The sequence below is a fragment of the Macrobrachium nipponense genome, chromosome 32 (genome assembly GCF_015104395.2).
Source record: "Macrobrachium nipponense isolate FS-2020 chromosome 32, ASM1510439v2, whole genome shotgun sequence".
Classification (NCBI taxonomy): Eukaryota; Metazoa; Arthropoda; class Malacostraca; order Decapoda; family Palaemonidae; genus Macrobrachium; species Macrobrachium nipponense.
In genome coordinates this window covers 32890385-32917866 of record NC_061094.1, presented here as the reverse complement: position 1 = coordinate 32917866, position 27482 = coordinate 32890385, and the positions used below count along the sequence as shown (strand labels likewise).

General features: G+C 38.7%; 1 protein-coding gene across 2 annotated transcripts in view; it reads right to left on the bottom strand.

Annotated features, from left to right (window-relative positions):
* Positions 1–1071: 1071 nt before the first annotated feature.
* The window catches only part of LOC135207325 (stromal membrane-associated protein 1-like), a 116478-nt gene continuing 90067 nt past the window's right edge, over positions 1072–27482 (bottom strand). Inside the window, exons 3-8 of one of the 2 annotated variants that reach the window (XM_064239025.1) lie at positions 16226–16447; positions 15806–16007; positions 15066–15454; positions 14664–14771; positions 14301–14360; positions 1072–11368 (exon numbers count right to left, since the gene is read on the bottom strand). In XM_064239025.1, the coding sequence (XP_064095095.1) occupies positions 11126–11368; positions 14301–14360; positions 14664–14771; positions 15066–15454; positions 15806–16007; positions 16226–16435 (1212 nt within the window). In that variant the 5' untranslated portion in view covers positions 16436–16447 and the 3' untranslated portion in view covers positions 1072–11125. The remainder of the gene's footprint in view (positions 11369–14300; positions 14361–14663; positions 14772–15065; positions 15455–15805; positions 16008–16225; positions 16448–27482) is intronic. The other variant, XM_064239026.1, reaches the window with a different exon arrangement.

The following is a 27482-nucleotide window of genomic DNA, read 5'->3' as shown; positions in this document are numbered from 1 at the left end:
AGCAGTGTTTTTTGTTTGTATTAAAATGACTAAAGTTTGATCTCTGTACATGAAAATAACATTTTAGTTAAATTTACATTCTATTGGAACTACGGCCTAAGGGACCTCGGTTATCATAGGAACTCGTTTAGCATACGAGGTTGTGCAGCCGTGCTTAAAGCTCCATTTCACCAGAGGACTCATGAAAAATATTACATCTGCTTAGTGCCCAGGCCTAATTCTAGAGAGCCATGGTGCCGGAACAGTATAATAATTCTCCACGGGACTAAATAGGCACATACCTGGAGTAGCCCAAGCTACAAGTTTTATATCTTTCTGCAACTGCCACCTATTTACTCTAGTTTGCAGACACGTCCATTAACTTCTCTCATATTGCAGTCCTATTTTCGTCATCTGATTTACAGCCGTTATTTTTGTTTCTGTTGTTGTTTTTACATTGCATGGAATTATTATTATTTGTTTGAGCAGCCATTTCCGACTAGGTCCAACCGGCTTTACGTTGCATGGAACCAGTGGTTATTCAGCAACGGCACCAACGGCCTTACGTGACTTCTAACCACGTCGAGAGTGAACTTCTATCACCAGAAATACAAATCTGACTCAATGGAATAACCAAGAATCGAACTGGCAGGCCAACACCAAACCGATCACGTCACTGAGGCGCTAATTACTCTATTTCTTTCTTGCCCGTTAACTATAGGTGCACTGACGGCACTACATCCCTACAGGGATGTCCTTCACTGAATCCTCAACAATATAACTAGATTTAGAGGAATATGTACTAGTGCTTCAGACTTGTATTTAACTGTTGGTTGTTTCCTTTGGCCATGATTAGATACTTGCAATCTAAACTATTTACACAGACCCCAAAAATCACAATCTCAGTCCTCATTCTTTGTTTGTATGGTGTTTTTACGTTGCATGGGACCAGTGGTTATTCAGCAACGGTCGACCCTCATTCTTCTACCCATAAGGTTTGTAGTGTCAAATAAGAGCTTGTAGTTCCGTACAGTTCTGTGCCATACACACATTGTGATTCACATACCAAAGAGGAATATAAAACACACCAAATTATGTAAATATTTTATTTCTATACTCCTTAAGAAATGTCACTCTTCTGTCCAATCCTGACAAGTATGGGCCCTTCCAAACTTCCAATAAAAAAAAAAAAAAAAAGTTAGCTAGAAACTATAAAATATGTCGGAACACATTCGGCTATAAAAGGCTAAAGGGGGTGAGGGGGTGACTCAGCAGGAGATTGAACTGAAACTGAGAGAAAAGGTTTGGCAGTAAAAGCTTAACTGATATGTCCTGTTTCCAGCTTCCAACGATTATTGCAATTGTACTTCCAAGGACCGATATAAAGATAACAGAGGCTCAAAATTAAATATTATAATTTACTGACATGAAATGAAGACATTCAACAACATCCTAGGAAGATTGATACGGTATAATATTTTTGTAGGTAATCATAGGTACTAAACACGCTGTAAAGTACTCTGCATTATACTGAAGCTAAAGCTATTTTTCTACCTGAAATAGAATTACGGATGATTTGATACTCGACAAAACAGTTTTAAGTATATACAACAGGATGGTTTAAATGACTGACCAATTGCTGATATAGTATGAAACTCCCAAACAACAATTATAGAACTACAGTAGTAATTAAATACTAGGAGACTTTTATGGGATGTCAGAAATAAAAGCCCCAAAAAGGCAATACATAGTACACTGTGTGATGGAAAAGGGAATGACAACAGCTATAAATGTGATTTTTTAAGAGATGAAAAACTGTATAATCTTCACAGATGCAGTTTCTAGACAAAAGATTGAAAGAAGCTGTAGCAGGCAAACTGATGGAATACAAAAAGTAATTTACAAAATTAAAATATCCAGTCACAAGAATAGCAAAAATAAGTACATACTAAACTGTACTTTCCTTTAAGTGAAAAAACAAGATCCTGATTACAACTCTGGGAACAATCCCTTCCCATCTGAAAGCTCGAACAGCAGGGAGATACATTCACTACTGCTGTGATGGTAACCAGGCTAATAAAAGGCTGATACTTTATCTGACCTTCATTAAGAACATTGGAAAGAGTATCAAATGAGGAGGACAGTATCCAGAGTAAACAAAAACTTTAAAAAGAAAAAAATATATAACCACCTTATTGTATTCCAATGGCCATTCAATGAGAGATTTTAGTGGAAAATGCAAGTCTTGTTTCAAAACTGAGAAGTAATTCAGCAATATAAGTGAAATTACCAGTAAGCCCATTATTTACCAGAATAACATTTAGTTCTTAAGAAATAAAAGCTCGGGCTCTCTACTGCAGTAGGTTCAAGGAAAATATCACATAAATATAACCAATGTCATAAAAATATGTGGTATGTCCCACATATAAATCAAACATCTTATACAAAACAACCGGCAGTAAAGCAGCTAGGCCTTGATTCTCAGCCTCTATTCTTAAAAGTTTAACAGTGTACAGTAGTTTTTAAATCTGACTCAAGAAAAACTAAAAATCTCAAACTAACATTGAACATGACTGCAAGCTAAATCCATCATGTATAAAACCCTTACAACAAAATATGTTTAAATTTTTTTTTTTTACAAATGTCAACAATGTAAGAATTTAACCACCACTAAAAAATGTACAGGCTGTATATACTGTATATGCTAATTCCAATACCTGTCCAACAATAATAACTCTTACTTACTTTGTAAAATATGAGAACTCTAACATGCTCCTAAAAGTTGTCTAGTCTAAATTCAAACAGCTAAAGAACTATCAGTAATTGAAAAAAATATGGAAACCTTAACAAATTTGTCATTTGATATTTTTAAGCCACATAACATACCCCAAATCACAAATGCACTCATCAGTCAGACACACACACACACATTCAAAATGTTACAGTGCTTTAATAATAAAATGCCTACTGTACTTGGAAAATGGGTTTTACTTATTTATTTAGAACTCTAAGCCCTAAATCTTCAAGGATATGGTCAAAAGTGTGCTTTTCTTTTCAGTGTTATATAATACTAACATAAAATTATTCTCTGATAGTTATGATAATGAAATGGAATGAAGTTCAGTACATGGTTCATAAAAAATGGAAGCATATGAATAAAAGGTCCTTTTTCCAAATATAGGCTGAATAAATACTTCCATGAAATACTAGTTAAGGAGTAGATTTTTCTAAGAATTTATAAGTCCTAGACAAAAAGAATCCTAACTGTTCTTCCTACATAACCTATATAGGTCACATCTTTACTGAAATAAGAGAATGCCAAGAAAAAGGAGCTGGATCATATAACCAGATTCAAAATAAAAGATATCTTTTAGACCCCAAAATTGATTTTATTTACAAATGGTACAAACTACATTTTCATGTTCATATCTTCAACTCAGATCAGTTACAATTCCTGGGAGGAATACAGCATTGTAAGGCTATACTATTGTAAAACTGAGCTAAGAAACCTCACAAAACTAAACTTCATATAACTTCCATAAATCAAGAACCTTGAGAAATGCACAACAAAAACTTAGTCTTGAATGAAAGTGCATTGCTTCCCAAGGGGTTTTTATTTATTGCTTCACCCACAGCGTGCAATGTTACTGTGAAAAACCCAAACCGTTAGTTATGATGAGTGAAGTAAAATGGGCAGAAGGCTAATGCACAATGCTTACACAGGAATTGACTGATCATTTCTAGAATGTCAACCATTTTTACAATAAATAATGTTGTTGTTGTCTTTAACATTAATACCCATTATATTTAAGAAATCTTTGGTATACAACAGTTAATAATATCTTAACAGTTCATGAAGCTTATTTTTGCATATTTGAGCAAATTTTGCCTATGATACAATGATTAATAGAACAGTATTTGAAAAGTGTTTAGATTTTTCTTTATGAATGTGATAAAGGATCTGCATATGAAAACTAACATTATAATTCTTTCAGAGGTAAAAATATATTAAATAACTTTAGGACATGTAGCATTCATTTCCACTTGCAAGGTATTTTATATTCATTCATTATATCTCATATATGTTGCATAAAATAGAGCAGTGGGGAAATATACCAACCTCGTAGAACAAATCATCTTCCAATATTCACTGTGATTCTAAAGTCATTTTTGTCTAATCTTTAATAACACTGACAATATTCTCACTATATTAAAGCCACGTATGTACTAACCTTACAAATCAAAGTTTTTGAGGAGCCAATGATTCATTCTATTTTACATTAAATTGGCAAATGTGCTCAAACATCAGTTGGTCTTCGTTTGTAAGTTCTTTTCAGTTATATTTTTCTACTAGTATATTATGACCACCTCAAAACAAGAATATAAATAAGTTCAACTCACTGTTGCCAACTAAATACCTGGAAACAACTACTACCTGATATAAAGATATGAATACTGAAGCTATCATAAAGTTGACCCATACACCATATGAGCAAAATAAAAACAAAATAAATAAGCATAATGCATACAATATACACAGTCTAATTGCAGATACCAGCCTTGCTGCTGCTGCAATAAACTACATAAAAAGCAGGAAATGTACTATAGCACCTTGATGTATGTGTGAAAACTTTTATCTAAAACTTTGCAAAGGTTCAAAAGTCTGCATACAATTATAGGTACAAGGATCACCAGATCAGATATAGTTCCTAAGGAAAAAAAAAAATTTGAGCTGGTGTCATTTCCTGCTTTCACATACTTCTTAACTATAAATATACAGTCTTTGCTGCCATTTAACTATATAATAAAATTATGCCTCATTCTCCATGGACTGTGAATAAACAGGGAAATAAAAGTCCACCTACAGTAATTGGAAGTCAAGCAGAAAATGGTAAATGCAATCAAAATGTCAAAACTTGCATTCAACAGAACTGATGTCTATAATGAAGATCTTTTTGGGATTTCTGAACAATTCATGGGGTAGAAATGTACTGTACAGAGAATACTGTACTAGAATTGGTCAACCAAAAGTTTCTTTTGTATAGAAAATATTAACCTAAAAAAAAAAGATATGGTTTTCTTTCTTTGAAGTCACTTAAATGACAGAACCAGAATTCACATAGCTCTTTAAAGGAACATGGGATACAACAACTTCGATAATTAAAGAGAAGTTTACTGCTATCAAATTTGTCAACCAAAGTTCATGGGGGGGGACATTATCATGTAGCCACAACCCCTTGACCTAGATCCGTGTGGTATAGAAAATAGAAATAATTCTAATAGTAATGCTAAAATGGTGATGATTCAAGCAGAGATTTATATCTATAAAAAAAACAGTGCTGGAACTATAAATCTATGAGAAAGTACAAGAGCATGAATCATTAAGAGTTGGAACACCAGTAGAAAATATCTGTTTCTTAAAAAGATTGTGATAAACATACTGAAATGCAAATTCAGACATGTAATTACATATGTCAAGAAAAGGTTACGTTTTGATATTTACAGACTAACAGTTCACCAAACAAACTAAATATGGGTAAATAGTACTACGTATATGGATTGACTCAAAGTCTTCTATTTCTATGACAGTAATGTAGAGCAGCAAAGACTGATAAAATAAAATCATAAGGCAAAACTGAGTATTTCCATACTCCCTACTATTTCCGCAGTAAAATCTTTTAATAATGATATGTGAGCAGCATCGAGAATTCTAGGTTCTGGAAAATATTCTATTTCAATACCAGCAAAATAACTGCTTTCATTATCCAAGAGAGCTCTATTTTTAACAAAGGGAGCAATATTTCATTAATGGAAGCACAATGTACACCAAAATGGTATTACAAAGCTCCAAATGTCTTGCCAGTTGTCAGAAATGGTACTTTTAATGTTAATCAGGAATGCAAGTTCATGGTTATATACTACCTACATCATATACAAAAGACATAGTCAAGTTGCCAAATATTCCAAAGAATGTCAGAAAAACTCCAGAAGAAAATTTTAGGAAAAAAATTTTTTGGAACAGTACAAATCCTTGACTAGTTTATCTGTTCAACATGCTGCTTGACTAATTTATAAAAACCTAAAAAAAATGAATAAAATAAAATAAAAAAAGCTCGAATACAAAAATTATATGCTTGGAAATGTGACAAATACCAATTAATATAAAAGAAATAATAACCTTCACAGACCTGATTTAGGAAGAAATAGACTTCAATATTGCTTTGTTTCCACCCAAGAAGTGACTCTTACTCTTTGTACAAGGAGTCTCCAATTTACACTTCTGTGGATCAAAGTCAAGAAATGCATATCGATTAACATGACTAGTATTTATAAGGAATTCTCCTTGTACTAATTAGGATTAGAAGCAACAGGCCTTCACTGTTAGTTAAAAAAAATTGTATAAACAAACCGATGCATTCAAATTCATAATTCCAACACGGCTGGCCAATCAGCTGTAATAAAATGTAATCTAGTGCATATTGTCATTGTTATAATTCTCTCTTGCTTAAATCATTTACCAACACACACAGACTGCCTGATAAACACTCGAATGAATGTGAAAAAATCAAAACAACTTATCCCAAACTTTCAACTTGATCTAACAGCCCAGGACAAGCATAAATCCTCTCATCCAAAGTAACAAACTACATAATATCATAATTCTACTCTCATCCTCCAACCCAACTACAAAAGTAACTCTGTCAGGTCTATAGAAGAACAACAATGTAAAATGTTTTGATCTTACAAAATTAACAACTCACACAACGAGCCGTGGTACTACAAATCCATGGATGACTGGACTATGCGCTTTACATCAATAACCCCTTGAAAATGAGAATCTCTCATATTCTAGGTACTATACTGAACATGACAGTGCTGGTTTATGCTGTCTTCTGAATGAAAAAGACTACTGTATATGGTAGTAATTTCAAGCAAATTGAGGATAAAATAAATATTTCATCCAAAATACAAAAAGATATATACAACTTAAAATAAATAAATATTTAATTTTCAAAATATACATCACAAAGTGTTAGTAAATGTGTATATATAAATTCAAAACAATACCTGGTTAGAAGTATCACACATAATTATGAGATTTCTGGGGAATTCCAAGAGTACAAGAGTCACTCATCAGATAATTGGGCATATGGCCAAATTTCCCTGTTTGTTGAAAAGGTAAATGTACATTTGACTTAGTGGAGTATTTTCTGTGTATGTAAACTCTGCTGTTTGTGCATTATCCTTTATAAGCAGAATAGCTGTTGGCATTACTCTAAAAATGATAGAAGTTTCTCAAACCTTATTGCATAAACATGGCTGCTTCTCTACCATACTGGACTTGCATAAAATGGAATACCCATCCCAAGCCTCAATGCAATTCACACGCCTTGTGGCTTCAAAACTCATTTAAAATCATGAATGGTTTGATTAGCAAATAATATTTTTCATCCACTGGAAAAGAATGATTTCACTTCGAGATAAATCCAAGATATACTACTGTATACTGGGAAAAACAAGTTAAAGCTCCTCTATCTGCACATTTGGTTAACAGTCTTTAAAAACATCTCTTGCCCACTGTATACAGTACCTTACAAATTTGGAAACAATTGAGCTACCACAGTAACATAAAATATCTGATGGTAAGTATTCACTTCAAGTTCACATCATCTACAAGGTATTTTTTACCTAATAAAACAAAAAAAAAATTTGCAACCAAAGTTCCGCAAACACTGTCTTCTACGTATACCAGTAAAAAGAAAAGCTACTGCACTTGTAAGATTACAGTCATCTGATCTGCATAGCAAACTTACTTTTGACTCTCAATGATCACCTGAATTAATCAGCAGCTTGTGTACATCCAGAAAACACTGCACAAAACTCAAAAGTGTGGGATGTTACTCATGCCATGAAGCTTTATAAATAACAATAACACCAATCCAGGATTAATGTCAATGAATGTGTGCCCTTTTAATTGTTACAGAGCACAGCAAATGATGGGAATTCATGCTTGTGTTGAAATGTAACAGTAGTAATAATGTTACACAAAGCTGGCTACTCCTTGGCATTAAAGAAAATAGAACAAACTATAAAAGTCCAATAATTTCTTTGATTTTAGCAATGCAAAATATGGCCTTTGAAGTTCTCTTGAATCCTCTAGGCTTTCCAACAGCTGGGTTCATTTTATTGCAATTCCTATTCACGAACAAATTTCAAAATAGTTCAATCAGATTAAATAAGCTAGAATCCTTAATTTTCAAAGAGCTGGTCCAAAGCATTAGATTCTTGCCTAAACGCACGAGTCTGCAACATCAACATAAAGAAATAAATGAACTCCCATTCGGCTACCATTTAAATACTCTGGCAAACTACAAAACAGAAGGCAAATGATTCATGACAACATTCTTTGCAAAACACAATGAGGCAATATTCCAACATACACACATAATAGCACACAGCAACAGATAACTAAATGGAATCAAAATGATTAAAGTGAAGACTATGAAATTAAGGAAAATTTTAAATCTTCAAAAATCCCTAGAATGTTTAGACAAATGAACTTTTAAGCACCAAACAATTTCAAATCACTTTCTGCACTTCAGTAACTTAAGTCCTAATCTAAAAAGCCTACTTTGTTTTTAGGCAAGCTATACCACGAAATTAACACCCAACCCCCAAAGATTTCAAAATTCACAAACTTCTCTTTGTGAGAAAAACTTTCATTTCCAACCAAAACTGAAGCCTCGATTAAAATGTAAACCCAATGAAAGTACTGTGGTACAGTGTTCCAGACAGGAAATTGGTGACTGCAAATATGCTTTTTACAATGCATTAAAATTTCATTTTTATCAAGAACTTCATCTGGGCAACTTATCAAATCCAATGGCACCTACTGTAAGTTTGCTCTAAATGGCAATAGCATTTTCTATCTAAAAGTATAACATTTAATGCCAAAAATTTTGCACAGTCTTACCTCCCCATTATCAGATTACCCATAAATGAACAAGTTAATGGAAGCAATGAGGAATTACAATTATTTCTTGATATTAGTTGTTCTGCATGCCCCAAATTAAACAAAGTGGTTAAAAGTAAATTACATTACAACACCATCCTGAGTTATTTTTATGGTTATATGTATTTACATTTTGCAAGCAAGCACTGGCACATTCCAAAAATTCTATGCATATGAAACAATTATGCCTTGAACACTCACTGTACACAAATGGAGGCATCTTACACTACCCAATTCAGTGCTCGACATTCCAACTTGAATGGTTTTGCTATGTATCCTAATGAAGTTAAATGGCTTTTTCCTACCCTATTTGGATGATTTTCTCAATTTCTATCTTACTGAAATTCATATTATATTTTAACACAGCTCAATCAAATAGGTAAATGCCATGCTAAATGCATTTTTAATATGAAAATCAATATTTATATGTGTAAAATGCTGAGGAACCTAACATCCATTTTGATGACGTAAAAGAGGGTTTTTTGTTACGATATACAATTCTTAAAATCTTTATATTATGACACAGAATAAGTAGTATAAAACCAGTAAATATACTACACTGAACATCTTCAAACTGCTTCATATGATCTTAGCCAATTTATCCAATGGAACTCCGCTCATAAAATGTTGATTTATACTACCAGAATATTTAAATTGGTGTCAATCAGTGCTTGCAGGAACTTTGACTATACATATATGATAATTTGGATTAGTATTCTGCATCTAAAGGAAGAGGGACTTTCAGAGCAAAACTAAGATAAAAAATTACCCCTTCATTACTGCCTTATAACACTTTCTTGTATCATTTTAGTTTTCTGACATTTATTGCTTTCTACCTTGTATTAATTTTGTCGTTTACCATAATCTGAATACTACCAACATTACTTTTCCCTATCCATGCTAATGCTCATAGCTGTACATATATATAAATTAACTCTCCAACTTGTAAACACCACTGAAGAAACCTGATAAACTTCTGGTTGAAATCAAATGAACACAAGTCCCTAAGAATTGAAAACCTGCAGTTTACGATTTGCATGGTAAAAAAAAAAATGCCAACACGAGAACTATATCATAACAGGTGAGCTCTCATGCTTGCAGTATCTGGAGCTACTGATGGAATTTTCAATTTTGTGTAAAAGCAAACCCATACTGAAAGAAACTTCTGCTGCAATGAAATGTTACCCACCCAATTAATGTGCACCTGAAAATATTATGACAAACTAAAACATCGCATGTTTTACTAGTTTCTCCTGCAAATGAGAATGAATTGAATACCTTAAGTACATAAATGTGACACATACATATTCAATATCCTAAACGAGAGAACACAATTAATATTGCCTCAATGCAGTAGGTAGAGATAAAGACAAATTTAAGTCCTTTATGTTCTTAATACTTCTACATTTCTGCATAAACCAAAAAAAATAAAATTTGACAAATATTCTTAAAGTACAAAATAAAGATATAGCAACTGGTACTTGACTGTAAATGAAAATTTGCATTTGCTTGCATAAGAAAAGAAATCTGATATCAAATTCCAAGGAAGGTGGCTTAGACTTGAATATGTGGTAATATTAATGATAACAACTCCCAAGTAACAGGGTACTTCAGGTCATAAAGCAAAGCAACACATAAGCTTTGGTTTTGACGATGTTTATCTTCATTACGAAATACCATAATTTCTTTGTATAAAACACCTATACTAAATGAACAACTTGTTCCTTTAAGGCTTCAATGTCCAAGTTAAAATCAAGTTACAAGACGAGTCTCGTCCTACACAATCCTCCTCTGCCACTAGGGAGGGGGGGAATAATATGCATCAAAATCCACTAAATAACAAAGGGAACAATAAACCTGTATATTTATGTCCATTTATAAATTTCCCAAAAAGGGTCTTCCTTAGCAGAACAAGTACCACCGTGCTTTCTCACTCACTGTGTAATGGATGGAGGCCGGTGGTGAACTTACCAACTGATCGGTACAGATACACCAATATCATAACAACTGGTCCCATGCTGGCAAACAAGCTCCAGCTTACCTCTTTCCTTGGCCCACAACAACCCATCACCCCCATCCTCACAGTTCAGCGCATAGCACCGCAAGGTTAATACCATCCTAAGTGCATAATAGTTATTGCCACAAATTAGTAGCTAATGTGGGATTAGCATTCCCGAGGCCCGGGGCAGGGGCAGCACTACCCATAGCTTGTGGCATGACACCAGTAGTCGGCATAGCTCCTCCAGTCATTCCCATAGGCCCTACCATTCCTTGCATGGGACCGACCATCCCTGGGGCTTGAGAGATAACTGGTGGCTGACCTCCCATAATGTTGCCGACCCCACCAATATTCAGACTTGCCATCTGCGACTGCATCTGAGGGGAAATGAACAGAGTTAAAAGAAATTGACATTTTAAACAAGGCTTCATTACATTTTCTCCCCAAGAAATAATCATGCAAAACAAAGAAGAAAAATTTTACAAAACAAAAGAATGTGCTACAACCTATCACCCCAAAAAAGGGATTTACATCTGATCTAAGCCGCATGATTTTTGTTAACCTGTCCTCACTAAATCTTCAAGGATGTACATTCTAAAAATCTAAATCTTCACTGAAGAAATCTTTACTGCATGAAAAGCAGCGGTAAAGAAATAATACCAACCTTTATATAAAACCACTGTAACATCATGAAATACAATTTTCATGGTTGGTTATAAAAAATTCAGGGGTAATACTCACTATACAGTATAAAAGAAATCCACACAAACCAATTCCTTCAACACAACAAGTTAGTGCATCACATGTGAATCCCAGACGCATCACTCCAGCTATTGAAGAAAAAAATGACCGGATGGTTCATGCGGGATGGTGCATGCACATTCTCTCGTCTAAGACCACCAATGAGCACCAAAAGCATAGGAAATTTCAATGACCTGCTGCACAAGTCCTACTGCACAAGTCCTAAAGATCAAACACACTCATACATGCTCATGGCCTGGCTCCTCCCCACTTTTGAGTGAAGTCCAGTAATGGGTTGAAGATAAAACAAATGTTTTTAAAAATAATTTTTTAATACAGCTGTACACACCCATTACTGTACGTGAACAAAATACCCTCCTCCTGACTCCACATGGCTCTAGCACAGCTAGATCACATTACAGAAAGAATGACTCAGTTAACTGCCAAGGACCTATGGGATCATATAACTCTGGCCATCCTACGTGTGCATCCTGATCTTTTTGTTTTTTATTCTACAGGGAAAATGTATCTGGGATTAGTGCAACACACAAAATAAGCAGTTTTAAAGTACAATAATTGGTTTGTACTGGAAAGATTTAAATTTTTAAAAATTACACATGAAATTATTACAAAATAAAGAACTGGTGAATAAATCACTACATACTCCAATACTGAGTACATAAGATAATCATAAAGCTAAAAATAATTTCAACAGAAAAACTTCTTCTTAGCTTATGAAAGAAATTCTATTGGTTCAATAATTCACATGATCTTCACCCACTGAGATTCTGCAGCAAAATTTTTTTAAAATCTGAAATTAACCACAAATATTTTAAACATAACTTTGTGATGACATCCAGGGTGTGTTGGGGGCGGGGGGTTAACTTAACCCAAGCAAGTGGAAGCTATACAAAGATAATTATTATTAAACCAGTCCATAATAAAAAAATAACTTTGCCTGTATTTCCTCGTTTGGTAAAAATTACAGTAACTGATGTTAATGGCAGGAATATATTGTGTTACATTGTTATGAAAATGTAGCACAGTTGTAAGGAGCATAAAGCATTTATAAATCACCAATTTTCATATTTACATGGGGAAAGGAATTTTCTCTTGTCCTTTGCTTCTTAATTGCATGTACACAAAAATATGCTCCAGTTTCACTGGGAGAGTAGGAACAATTCTTGATAAAAATAGCTATTTTATTTACTTACAAAGAGTTAACATCACATATTAAGGCCATAAGTCACTTCTACACCTTAAATGATTAAAAGCTATTCCCATAATGATTAACTAGTTGCTCATTAAGGTGCAATAAAAAGTACCCAAGCATCTATGGTTAAATCTTGGGAGTGTCTGATGTTCATGTAGGTAAATAATGAAGGAATAACAATCAAAAGAGCTACCACATTAAATCAACACTAGACAAACCATTTGGATGGTAGCAAAAGACTCATTACTAAGTATGTACTATCAGTACTATAGGGTATTTTAACGAAACCAGGAGAGTCCCACATCCAGATTCATGGGGCTTGCCCAGAAAGATTGATCTAGATACAGAGGTAAAAACTGGAGCAATACAAATTTTAGGATCAAAGACAACAAGGCATAATGCAATGCAGCTGGAGGCCCAAATGGACAAAGGAAAGTTTTTTCAAACTAATTTCTTGAGACAATTTCTAATCAATAATTTGTTTACTTCCACAAGTTAATGGTCTTGATAAAAACAAAAGTGTGATCATAAAATCTAAAACATTCCCTGATAAATCTAAAATTATTAAAACTTGTGGTTCAGCAGTAGCCTGCAGCTTGTACTGTACACCAATACATTTTTTTTTCTTTTTGACAATAGTACACGTTTTTCTATTACCTGGTATAGATGTCCTCTCACACTTACAAACTTTAATGTTCCATTATTCCCAAGGGAGGAAGAGCAAATAATTTGAGGCATAACAAGACTAAGACAAAAATGCTACAAAAAGGTTTCTAATACTCACAGCATACAGTTATGCACTAATAAAACTAGAACTTCACTATAGTAGCAAGGGAAGAAGAACCTGCCTGAAAATTTTGGTTCTGAAGTACAGTATTACAAAATAAAGAAAAACAAAAGGGTAGCTGTAGCTCCAGTTCATAAATGCAATAATAGATTTCAGATATTATGAATCACCAAATTCTTTTGACTAACTGAAATTTTGGCAATAAATGATAATCCTATAATATTTTGGACAAATTTTGATTCATTACAATAACCTAAGAGAACGGAAAAATACAAAGAAATAGGCTCCAATTAAAACCAATATGCAAAATGTTAATGTTACAAGAACTACAGATTTTTTTTATAAATAACAACACAAATAAGAAACCAGGCAACAATTTCAAGCATGTAAAAGGACTTTCAACTAAAAATGCAATCTTGTAGGAAAGAAAAATAGCAATACAAAGTGAAAGGGAAATAAGCGAAATCAAAATAAAACTATGGCAGTATTAGGAATGAACCTATGGTCATAAGGCAACGCATTGTATAAGGCGAGAGGAAGAGCGGAAATGGAGTTCCATCAAAACTACCTGATAGAAGGCTTTGTAGCTGGAATCAGAAGGAGCAGAGAAGATGTGCATGGGAGCTAGCTGTATATTGAAAAAGTAACAATAAGAATTACTCAAGAACTAAGTGGTTATCAAGTACACACAAACGTAAGTAGACAACAATTTGCAGAACTCAAGATAATTTGGAAGACAACATTCAAGACTGACTGTGGTGACAACATAAATAGTGAATAATGTGCTAACTATGGAAAAATACAATTGTCTCTTCCAAAATTCACAGCTCACTATAACCTATCACATGTACTGTAAAGGTATTTCAAAAATTACGATAATATACTTGTCATATGCTAAAACAATTAACGCTATAGGGACCAACTACTGTACCTGTGCAAAAGGGTTAGCTGCGGATAATTGGATTGAAGTTGGGACACCCTGTGGCATACCATTTGCAAAGAAAGGATTAGGCATTGCAGCTCCGCCAGGAATTCCACCCTGCAAAAAAAAGTACTACTTAAAAAAGTAAACGATAATAGTAACAGAAAGAACTTTTAACATTCATTTAAGAAAATACAGCTTTGAATTTATAAATGCACATAACAGAAAGGCAGTAAAAGATGACTTATTACTTCCAAAAGCATTCAAAATTAATATTAATCAGTTTTTTTTTTTTTTTTAGTTTCAGTTTAGCACTCACCCTGCTTAGAGATGTCAAACTTACTGAGCTGTCACTGTAACAATAAAAAACTATAAGTCAAGAGACCTGAGCTATAATTTCTAATTTCTTACTTGAGGCATAAACATTATATTTTGTTGTGGCTGCTGGGGTAAAACTCCTCCATTCTGTAAATTGGGTGGAGGTTGTGCCATTGGTTGACCTTGAGTTCCTAAGTACACATTCCCTGGAAACATATTTGCTGGCTGAGGTTGGGGTTGATTTTGTCCATACAGAGCAAGTATTGAATCTTTAGTAAGTTTGTCCGAGCCTCCTTCAGGTAATTTTTGATTGAAAAAGTTTTCCTCCTCAGTTTTGGAAGATCCCTCAGTTGCTGCTGGGGAAGCATTCACAGTTTGACTTGGTGAAGATGACGTATTATTTGTTTGACTAGCAGGGGCTGCTAAGAACTCCCCAAATGGATCAGAATTGTCTGCACTGGTACCATTAGTAGATGGTGCATCTGCAATACAAAAATAGAAGTTGCTGGAAAACCAAAAAAAAAACATTCTACTTCTTAACATAATTTAATAGTATCAGCACCAAAAGACACAGGTATAAGTTTTATAAATCAGACCAACTCACCCCCCAAAATTTTGTAGAACTGGAGATTGCTTTTATCCATCTAAATGTTCAAAACCAAAGTAAAATCACACAAAATGGTCTAACTAGAAAAAAAAAATCAAATAGAATCAAGACATATTTTAGTCATACTACAAATCAGATTTAAATTCACCCTTCACAACTTTTGAGTTCAAGTCAGACTGAGGGTAAAGGTTTCAGTTCAGCATAAAAAGAGCAGCATTCAACTAACCTAAACCTAACAGATCCTGAGTAGCACTCGAAGAGGTGGTTGTAGTAGCAGCTTTTGCCGTCGAAGCCTTAGCAGTTGTTCCTGGAGAAGGGGAGGAGCTTTTGCTTCCTGGGGCTTTGGGAAGAGGCTTCGGTGACACACTTGCTCCTCTAGTATTCCCACGAGAACTAACTGGAGCTGGCAATTCAACTGTACCACTAGTCTGCATGTAAAAGAGCATTTATTTATCTCCTAGAAAATGGATCCATGGGTTCTAAAACATGACATTCAAATAACAAAAAAAAAAAGGCTTTAAATTCTAAAGCATTTTTGATCAAAGTGAAAAGGAAGCAACTGTCACTGACTTCTTTCATTAATATTGCACAAATTTGAGTAAAATTTCATAAGGCATATTTCAATTACTAGAAATACAAAGCTTACCTTTTCTCGTTTCTTCTTCTTCAATTGTTTTTCCAGTTCTAAATCCCAAGTGGGGTTGGGCATGGCTGGAGGAACCCATTCTCTGGCTATATATTTTTTTGCCTCGTATTTTGCCCGAACAAATTGCTCTAAAGCTGAATCCATCTGAGGGCGCCTGAAACTATCAGGCAAATTTGCTTCATACACTGCTCGTGCTCTGCTGTTACCCATTTGTTGAATGCACTGGAAATATTAAATTCACTCAAACTACTTACAATTGCTTCTAATTTAATAACAAAAATTGTAATATACAAACTCTATACTGTACACAACTAAAGTATAGGAAAGCATATCCAAGACCTTAAAGAACTGCCTATACAGCAAAGACATTCATGTCATGGTTTTTAATTGGCGCCTTGTTGTCCTTACTCCGACAAACTGGTACAGGAACATATGAAGAGGGGTCACCTCCGATATAATCAGCATACGGAAGATGTAGAAACACACTTATTGCTCTCAACACTCACAGTCACAAACACGTACATGAGAGGGAGAGACATGGCCATGTATCGAAGACGAGAATGCCTTTCTTCCACTAGCTCTATTGCTAACCTCACGAACACGAACGTGTGAGGAAGAAACACAACCTTGCTGGGCAGACGGCTTAGCACTCCTCTCACTTGCACGAACACGGACGTGCATGGGAGACACACGGTCATGTGGGGCAGAAGGCAATATACTCCTTTCACTCGCAGATGACGAAAATGTTATTGTTAGTATACAATAAGGTTTTGTACATACTTACCTGGCAGATATATACGATTGATGGCCCGCCCAGCCTCCCCTCAGGAGACAGGTGGAGGAGAAAATCTGGCTGGAAAGGGAGATTGGTTCATACAACCGCCACCCAGCGGCGGGTAAGGTAGATCACCTGACCTACCTGTCGCGTGTGCCGCGAGTTTTGAATTCTGTCGTGACGTCAGAGACGTAAGCTAAGTATATATCTGCCAGGTAAGTATGTACAAAACCTTATTGTATACTAACAATAACATTTTTGTACATGAACTTTCCTGTCAGATATATACTTAGCTGATTAACACCCTTGGTGGAGGGAAAGAGACAGCAATATTAACATGGAAAAAGGGGGAAACAACACCTGTTGTAGGATGTAAAATACAACCTTGGTTCTTACCTGTTTAGGCAGAAGACTTCATAGTTACTGTCTATTAGTCTGCGTTGCCTGAAGAGCTTCAGCGAGGGCGTGACCTACAGCTGACAAACTCTTTGGGTCTATCAAAGGGATTTGGTATCCGCTTACTTGATAGAATCCAAGCAGGATCTTGTCAAAGGGGATTCGCCCTCTTATATGACAGAACCTAACCACTATCATTGCAAGGAGCTCAAACATAAACTGATCACCTAACCAATCTAATCATTGTTAGACATACGACATGAAAGAGATGCCTACCCGCATGCTCTTTCAAACAACCAAAAAACTTACAAAACTAAACAAGGGGGAAAAAATACACTACAAAGGATATGTCTCAGCTCCCTGCCCCAGCACCGAATCCGCCAATACGTATGGGCCTAACGCAAAGCACTTTTCATACGTGATTTTGACGTCTCTCAGATAGTGGTTCGCGAAGACTGAGTTGCAACGCCAGAATGTTGCTTTCACAATATTACTCAGAGACATGTTTTTATTGAAAGTTAATGAAGTGGCAATAGCTCTTACCTCTGAGCTTTGACCTTCAGAAGCTTGAATTGACTTTCTTCACATGTCACATGTGCTTCTTTCACCAGGCTTCTGATGAAGAAAGAAAGCGCATTCTTAGATAAAGCCCTCCTTGGATCTCTTACAGAGCACCAAAGGTTGACATCATTGCCCTTAAGTTTCTTCTTCCTCTGAAGATAAAACTTTAGACTTCGTACTGGGCAAAGTGACCTCTCTGCTTCCTCGCCTACTAAGGCAGATAAACCTTGGATTTCAAAACTCCTAGGCCAAGGATTTGAGGGGTTCTCGTTCTTTGCCAAGAACGAAGGCAGGAAGGCACAGATCGCTGCATCTCCTTTGAACCCCACTCTCCCTTCTATTGCATGGAGCTCACTAATCCTTTTGGCGGAAGCCAATGCCATGAGAAAAAGTGTCTTTCTCGTGAGGTCTCTAAAAGAGGCAGACTGAGGCGGTTCGAACTTAGGGGACCTAAGGAAACGCAGCACTACATCCAGATTCCAACTCGGAATCTCTGACGAAACCTTCTTGGATGTTTCAAAGGATCTTATTAGATCATGAAGGTCTTTGTTTTCTGAAATGTTTAGGTCTCTGTGCCTAAACACTACAGCCAGCATGCTACGATATCCTTTAATGGTTGATACCGCCAGTCCACCTTTTTCCCTAAGGAAAAGTAAGAAGTCTGCTATTTTCGGTTACAGAGGTACTGGAAGAGGAAAGGTGATGGTTCCTACACCACCGCCGAAAGACGTCCCACTTCGATTGGTAGACTCTAAGGGTAGAGGGCCTTCTTGCTGCTGCGATAGCCGTTGCAGCTCTTGCAGAAAACCCACTCGCTCTGACCAAACTTTTGACAGTCTGAAGCCAGTCAGACCGAGAGCGGGGAGGTTTCTGTGATACCTGTCGAAGTGGGGTTGTCTGAGCAGATCGATCCTCTGTGGCAGGGATCTCGGAATGTCTACTAACCATTCCAGTACCTCTGTGAACCAGACTTGTGCGGGCCAGAAAGGGGCTATCAACGTCATCCTTGCTGCCTCCGATTCTGCAAACTTCTTGAGAGTTTCTCCCAGTATCTTGAAGGGAGGAAAAGCATACGTGTCTAGGCCCTTCCAATCTAGGAGAAAGGCATCTATTGACACTGCCCTCGGGTCTGATATAGGAGAGCAGTAGTTGTCTATCCTCGCATTCTTGGCTGTGGCGAAGAGGTCTATGTGAGGCCTGCCCCATAGTCTCCACAGGTCCTGGCAAACATCCTTGTGAAGAGTCCACTCCGCCGGCAGGACTTGATCTTTCCTGCTCAGGATGTCTGCTCTGACGTTCTTTTCTCCCCGTACGAACCTGGTAAGGAGACATATCTTCCTTTGCTCTGCCCACAGCAGAAGGTCTTTTGCTGTCTCGTACAGGGAGAAGGAGTGAGTTCCCCCCTGCTTCCTGATGTATGCCAGGGCCGTGGTGTTGTCCGAGTTTATCTGAACTGTCGAAGCTAGGACGTAGGGCTCGAATGCTTTCAAAGCTAGCCAAACAGCCATCAGCTCTTTCTTGTTGATGTGCCAGGTCACCTGTTCCTCCTTCCAGGTGCCTGACACTTCTCTTGAGCCGAGCGTCGCTCCCCAACCTGTTTCCGACGCGTTGGAAAACAACACTTGGTTGGGGTTCGGAATGTGAAGGGACATCCCTTCTGCAAACCTGAGAGGGTTCGCCCACCAAGAGAGGTCCTTCTTGATTTCTCTTGAGAAAGACAACGCCAGTTCCGATGTAGAAAGAACTGGAGAGGTCATAGGTGCAACCTTCCTAGAGAAAGGAATTGCTCCAACGAGGAGAGTGTCCCCAGCAAACTCATCCACTCCCTCGCTGTGCATACGTCTTTCTCTAGAAAGGCTGTGACTTTCTCTGAACATCGGGCTATCTTTTCTGGAGATGGAAAAGCCCGAAAATCCAAAGAAACCATCCGAATTCCCAGATAGATACGATCTTGACTGGGGATTAACTGAGACTTTTGAAAGTTCACCAAAAGTCCCAGAGAACTCGCCATGAAAAGGGTCTTTTGTAGGTCCTCCAAACATCTTTTCTGTGACTTGGCTCTGATAAGCCAGTCGTCCAAGTAAAGGGACATCCTCACTCCCTCCAAATGTAGCCATCTTGCTACATTTTTCATTAGTCCTGTGAAAACCTGAGGGGCTGTTGAAAGGCCGAAGCACAAGGCCCTGAATTGGAATATCCTTCCTCCCATCATGAACCTGAGGTATTTCCTTGAAGAAGGATGGATCGGCACATGGAAGTAAGCGTCCTGAAGATCTAGGGACACCATCCAATCCCCTGGACGAAGAGCCGCCAACACTGAGGATGTCGTCTCCATGGCGAACTTCCTCTTTTCTACAAAGAAATTCAGGGCGCTTACATCCAGAACCGGTCTCCATCCTCCTGAGGCTTTTGGAACTAGGAAAAGGCGGTTGTAAAAGCCCGCTGAGCATGGGTCGCTCACTAGCTCTATCGCCTCTTTCTCTAGCATTTGTTCTACTGCCAGAGTAAGAGCTTGGCTCATGATGGGATCCCTGTACTTGGCCACCAACTCCCTCGGAGTCGTCGTCAAAGGTGGTCTTGCTGAGAAGGGAATCAGATATCCTTTCCGGATAATCGAGAGGGACCAGTTGTCCGCTCCTCTCTGTGCCCAGACTTCTGCGAATCTTAGTAGCCTGGCACCTACTGATGTCTGGAGGACTTCTTTCCTACTTTTTCGCTCTGGTAGAGCGAGAGAAGGATCTTCCTCTCTTGAAGGATCTATTACCTCTTGAGGTAGAGGCTCTAGAAGGAGGGCCCCCTCGAAAGGGCTCCTGTCTAGCTGGAGTCTCCTTCCTAGTCTTAGTCTGGAAGGTCGTTCTAGGTTTCCGGGCAGACTGAGCGAGCATATCTTGAGTAGCCTTCGCGGAGATAGCTCCAGAGATGTCCTGTATTATCTTCTTTGGAAAGAGAAGAGGCGAAAGCTGCGAATATAGTAGCGAGGCTCTCTGAGCATGAGAGACTGACTTGGTCAGAAAAGAGCAGAAGACCGATCTTTTCTTAATAACCCCTGCTCCAAACAGGGAGGCTACTTCACTAGATCCATCTCTCACTGCCTTGTCCATGCACGTAAGTACACTGTTGAGATCCTCGGGCGAAAGGGAATCCGGGTTCTGAGTCCTTTTAGCTAAGACCCCCAACGACCAGTCAAGGAAGATGAAGACTTCCAAGACTCTGAACATTCCCTTCAACAGGTGGTCGAGCTCGTTCATCGCCCAGGTAGTCTTAGCAGACAAGAGGGCCGAGCGTTGGGAGGAATCCACCAGTGAAGAGAAGTCCGCGTCTGCAGATGAGGGAAGACCCAGGCCTAGGGGTTCTCCAGACTCATACCAGAAACCAAGTTTCCCCGTAAGCTTAGAAGGAGGGAAAGAAAAAACAGTCTTCCCTTTCTCCTCCTTAGAAAGAAGCCAATCACCAAAACCTCTCAAAGCCTTTTTCATTGAGATGGTTGGTTTCATTCTCACACAGGAGGAAACCTTCGTCTTCTTTGATGTCGAGAATAAAGAGAGAGGAGAAGGAGGAGCGACCGGAGTAAGCGCGTCTCCAAACTCCTGAAGAAGGAGGTCTGTCAGGATCTTGTAAGACGAGACCGAAGAATCCTTTACCAAGTCCTCTTCTGAAGGTTCTATTTCATCTACCGAAGAACCTTCGGCTTCTTTACGAGAGCAGGCGGACTTCTCTAAAGAAGTGCGCCTATCCTGTGAGGAGTGTCTGGCAGCCGTCTGGCGCCTATCAGGAGAAGCCAAAGCTTCGGGAGAGCTCCTATCGAAGGCGTCCTTCCTACTCCGATGAGCGAGTCCTTTGTGTTCTTGTAGTCTGTCCCAAGAAACACGTGAGTCCAAAGGGGAGCGCCTGCTAGGAGAGGAGAGCCTACTATGCTCAAGGCGCCTACCAGACTCCATGCGCCTGTCAAGAGGAGAGCGGCTGCCTGGCGAACTGCGCCTAAAATGAGAGGAGCGCCTGCTAGGCTCTTGGCGCCTACCAACAGGAGAGTGAATCCCTGGAGAAGAGCACCTACTAGGAGACAGGCATCTATCAGGATCCAAATACCTAGATTGAGAAGCTTCTTTCAGGCTCTTTACGCCTGACCTGAACAGAGCGGCTAACAGGCGAATAGCGCCTATCAGGAGAGTAGCGCCTATCTTCAACACAGCGCTTGATAGCAGGAGAGCGGCTACTTGGGGAGTAGCGCCTACCAGGCTCTAGGCGTCTGACAAAAGGAGAGATCCTGTCTCTAGAAGTGTCCATGCAGGGGGAGGCTCTCTTATCCGGAGATTGGAGGTTCTTCGGAAAGGAGCGAGAAGTAGAAGCCGTGCGCTTATCCTTAGAAGAGCGCCTACTAGGAGCTTGATCCCGTTCCACGGGAGAAATGATGTCGCTAGGAGATAGCTTCCTGGGCGATTGGCGCCTGGAAGACGACTGGCGTCTGCCAAAAGAAGAGCGCCTCATTCTATCCGCTGGTACAGGAGAGAGAGCAGACTCCGACTGAGAGGGCAACCCAGGAGAAGGTAGCCTAGACTTCTTGACGGGGAGAGAGACGTCCTTCTTACGACGAGTGCCTCCAGCCAATGAGCCTGCAAGAGCCGAAATCTGAGCTTGCAGCCCCGCAAGAATCCGAGCCGGAGATCTTGCAAACTCCTCCACAGGAGACGAGGTTCGAAGCCTACTCTGAGGCGAGTACTCCTGATCCCTCCTGGGTTTCTTGATGTCCACTTCAGGCTCCTCCGGAAAACACTCCGGGCTGGAAGGAAGGGCGCAAGGAGCCTTCCAGGCTCTCTTCAACGGTCGAGAGGAATCCAAGGCGCTCCATCCTCTTCTAGGAGAAGGCGATGAAGAAGAAGAGAAGCATTGTCGTAAAACCTCCTTCTTGGCGCGAATTAAGGCAGCCTGGGAACGAACATCAGAATCTACCGAGGGGACGCCTGACCGGTGGGGGTTCTCCCTAACCTTCCTGCGGCTGTTGACTTTCCTCCTCCACTGGGACTGGGAGTCTGGAAGAGGTCTAGGCCTGGAAGCATTAAGGAGCCGATCAGACGCACCCTCCACTGCACTGGGGGCACTGCACAAATCACTTGCACTATCACTCTTACCTTGCAACGAACGAATTTTCTTCTCCATGCTAAGGATCGTGGCTCTCATGGTTGCCACTTCCGAAGGCGTATTTTTGGGTTCGATGCAGGGAGCAGGAGCTGAAACGGGAGAAGGATCTAGTGCTACGACAGGATTACCTACTTCTACCTCGCTAATACGAGACTTACTAGAACTTCTAGACGAAGCTTTTCTCACCGTCTTTCTCCAACTTCCTTAAGTAGGAAGAAAGAGACTTCCATCCACCCTCATCCAACTTCTCACATTCATTACAAGGGTTAATAAAGGAACATTCATTACCCCTACACTTCAAGCATACTGTGTGAGGATCTACCGTTGCTTTCGGTAGCCTCACCTTGCATTCATCCATAGAACACACCCTAAACATAGCAGATTTCTTAACCTCTACATCAGACATCTTGAAATCAAAGAAAAATCAAAACCAATATCCAAAAACAATCCACAAGTGCGTATGCCAAGCCAACAAGATCAAGTACTTCACCGAAAGTCAGTCCAAAGATATCCAAGGCAACGAGAAACTAATTAAACTATCAGGAGGTAACGACCACAGGTGTAGTCGAAACCGGCGACAGAGAAAATCTGGCTAGAAAGGGAGATTGGTTCATACAACTGCCACCCAGCGGCGGGTAAGGTAGATCACCTGACCTACCTGTCGCGTGTGCCGCGAGTTTTGAATTCTGTCGTGACGTCAGAGACGTAAGCTAAGTATATATCTGACAGGAAAGTTCATGTATAAAACCACAAAGTCCTTGATCCTCCAACGTCTGATACAATGGCGAGGTGGTGATGAAGAAGAAGCTAGAGAAGGAAACTCCTCTCTCTACAAGGTCTCTTACTACCAGGAGTCGAGGAAGATCATGATGTCTCTTCTCCGTAGATACAGCAGAAATCCTCTCTCTCGCAAAACAGAGTCCTGCCTCTTGAAGACTGCTTGAACCAATGCCTTGGACAGCTCAGCATGAGAAGACAATGATGCCATATCAGGAAGAGATGACGTCAAAATTGAAGGGTGAGTGGCCACCGCATCTGACGTCATAGGCTGAGAGGATGCTGGGAGTGACGTCACGACATCTCTAAGACCAGTGCTGGTCGATGGCCTCACTGGTGGAGCAATAAGGCATGACCCAGTGAGCATTGACAATGACAAAGGGGCTCTGCAAGTTGGCAGCACGCGAGAGCCAACGTAGAGTCCTGGGGGGAGGCGGAACTGCTATAGGGGCTGATGGGGGGTACACGCCTCCAATAAATGCAAGAACAGTCCAATTGTAAGTCTCTTGTTTGGTGACAGTGTAAAGAAATAAGCAATCTGCTTCTCTAAATCTCAACTGACTGGGATATGTAGTGTATACTATACCCTTCATGGAGTTGCATCCCTGCCCTTTAATGAGCACCATGCCAGCAGCCCCTACTGGTAGTACCTGGATTATGGCTTGGAGCTCAGGGTGCAAGCACCTGTTGTCTTGTAATTTACACCTCTTTACATAAAGACTAGATTTAATATAAAAAATTCTAGTCTTGCTCAGGAGCAACACCAGAAATCACTGGCAGCAAGATGATGGTTAAGGTTAAGGCACAAAGTGGTTTGTCTCTTCAACTTCAACTCTGGACACAGGGTGGATAACCTTGGTTATAAACAAAGGCAGAGGTCATTGGTCTCAGTCAGTCAGGAACTACATGCTAGTTACTTGTTAGACTTTAGCATTATTTAGCCTTTGATCCTCAATGGACTCTTTGGCATAAACAGAACAGCAAGTCTTAGCAATGGACCCCACTCCTGGACATATGGAGGAGCTAAAAATCACCCAGTTTTAAGTATTAAGGATAAAATGAAAATGTGGAATTGGAATACAAAACCCTAAATCTAACTGGAAAGATACAACAACATCAATTCAAGAGATATGGACTGAACATTTTAGCTGTTTGTGCATCATGGTCCAAAGGGATGGACATGAGACTGGATGGGTTTGATGTAGATATTTCTTCAAAAAGAACAGGTGAAATTGGTAAAGAAGGTAGGCATAAACTGGACACCAAAATTTCATTGCCACACTAAAGTTAAGATTAAAAGGATGACAGATTAACTAGGCTTGACACAGTAAAACTTTGTGAAGATGAACATCAGGAAGCTTTTGCTACTGAATGTTAATAAACAATGTTGGAAATAAAGACTGGGATATGGGATAATATGATGAAAACCTCTGATACTGAATCAGACTTAGGGTACCATTTAAGGGCACATGTAGACAAAAACTTCAGGAAGATAAAGAACACAAAGAAGAAAGTGCTAAGTACTCAAGACTAGTTAAGTGAAGTTAAATAAAGATGAGATTAGAAAAATACTTAAAAAGGCAGATTGATAATGCTGACAAAGCCATGTATAGTGTATTCAACAAGAGGCACTGGTGTTAGGGGAGAGAAAAGTAAGAGGAAAATATAAATTTTCATAATAAAACTTATTATTTGGTTACTTACCTACTGTTAAATTTAGCTATAGCTTCCCGCCGATTAAGCGAGTCGGCATTCAAAAAAAAAAAAAATTGAATGGCTGCCCGGATGACTGTATAGTTCACCTGTTCTCCACCAGGGGTGTTTCGAATGTTTTAGCTCGTCAGAATTCTCCTTGACAGCCCACTAAGTTGTGGGGAGGCTGGGTGGGTCTACTTTAACAGTAGGTAAGTATCCAAATAATAAATTTTATTATGAAAATTTATATTATTTGATATGAATCTTACGTACTGTTAAATCTAGCTTATTCCCACATTTAGAGGAGGATGGTGGGTAGTGCAGCTAGACAAAATTCTGCTCAGCCATTCAAGCTAAAGGTTTCTTATACAAAACCCAAAACATTCTCACCTGATCTGGAATACTTGGTGGATTTTACTAACACCAGCAGTTGGATTCCATTCAGGGAGCAAGGCTCTCATATGTATGCAGCAAAGAGCAGCCTTGCAGAGAAAACCGCTTCGATTCAGCCAGCATGAAATGCAAGCGGTATGAGGGACCCTTGTGCCTGGGTCCAAAAGCCCTATAAAACGAGTCACTTAAAATAAATACCTTTACAATATAAAGGTAAGCTCCTATACAAAATTTGTACCTTCACGCTCCCCAAAATATTAAAACCCGGGATTTAAACAAGAGCCTAAATAATTGCTCTTTTTTTCAGTTCAGGAAAAGACTACCCACTACTAGTAGCGGATTAAGGGCTTTACTGTTTCCAAACACAATTCTGTATACTTGAGGTAGTGGTCGGGCAAAAATTGAATAGTACTTCTACTGTGACACATCAATCCTATTCTGGAGCAACAAATTGACTTAACACTAAATGAAGTTGCAACTGCTGCTCACATTATGAATATTTAACTTCAATAAAGGTAGATGATATGGAGCTGGTTCTCATGTACTAGCCTATCCAGTATGTCACAAAGGACCTTGTGTTCCTTGACAAAGTTTCTAAAAATCACAACACAAAAGGTTAACTTTGCCTCTTCCATGCTTAAACTTCACAAATACATTCTAGGTTTTCTAAAACCACAAAACAAAAGTTAAATTTGCCTTCAAGCTTAACCATTGGCAAAGGCATTATAAGTTTCTAAAAATCACAACACAAAAGGTTAACTTTGCCTCTTCCAGGCTTAACCTTCACAATTACATTCTAGGTTTTCTAAAACCACAAAACAAAAAGTTAACTTTGCCTTCAAGCTTAACCATTGGCAAAGACAGCTAGGTTTTCTAAAACCAAAAAACAAAAGGTTGATTTTGCCTCTTCCAGGCTAACCTCATACCACAACATCTGTTTTTCTTAAAACCACAAAACCAAAGGTTAACTTTGCCTCTTCCAGCATTTACCTTTCAGAAAGATATTCAAGGTTTCTAAAAGGATGATAAAAATGTTCTAGCTTTAACCTTTAAATGCCCCAATAGAATAGAGAAGTTTCCTCCTTTTCCCCCCCAAGGGGTTACATTGGAATTCTTACAAGGAACTGTAAAGCATAGCCTTAACATCACCCTCAGCTCTAAGGCAGAAACCTAAAATAGCATTCCCTTTACACCAGCTTAAAGAAGGGTGCTGACAATAAATTTACTTATTAACCACTGCTAAATAAAAGGTTCTACAGTAAATTCATATAAACCTGCATCTAAACTCCATAGAGAGACTGATATAGAGATGAAGGGGCTTCAATCTCAACACCTAACAGTGCAGGTCCTCAGCAAGATCTAACAGTATTTGATACAATACCGAGGAAAGTATGTATGGAACAATAACTTTGGAATTAGACAGTGAAAAGTCTTATCTCCTCTAAACAAGAAACATTGACGTCTACAAGGTTACATGTGCTGAAAATTCCTTCAGAATGGTACCCTCAGCAACACACAGACCAC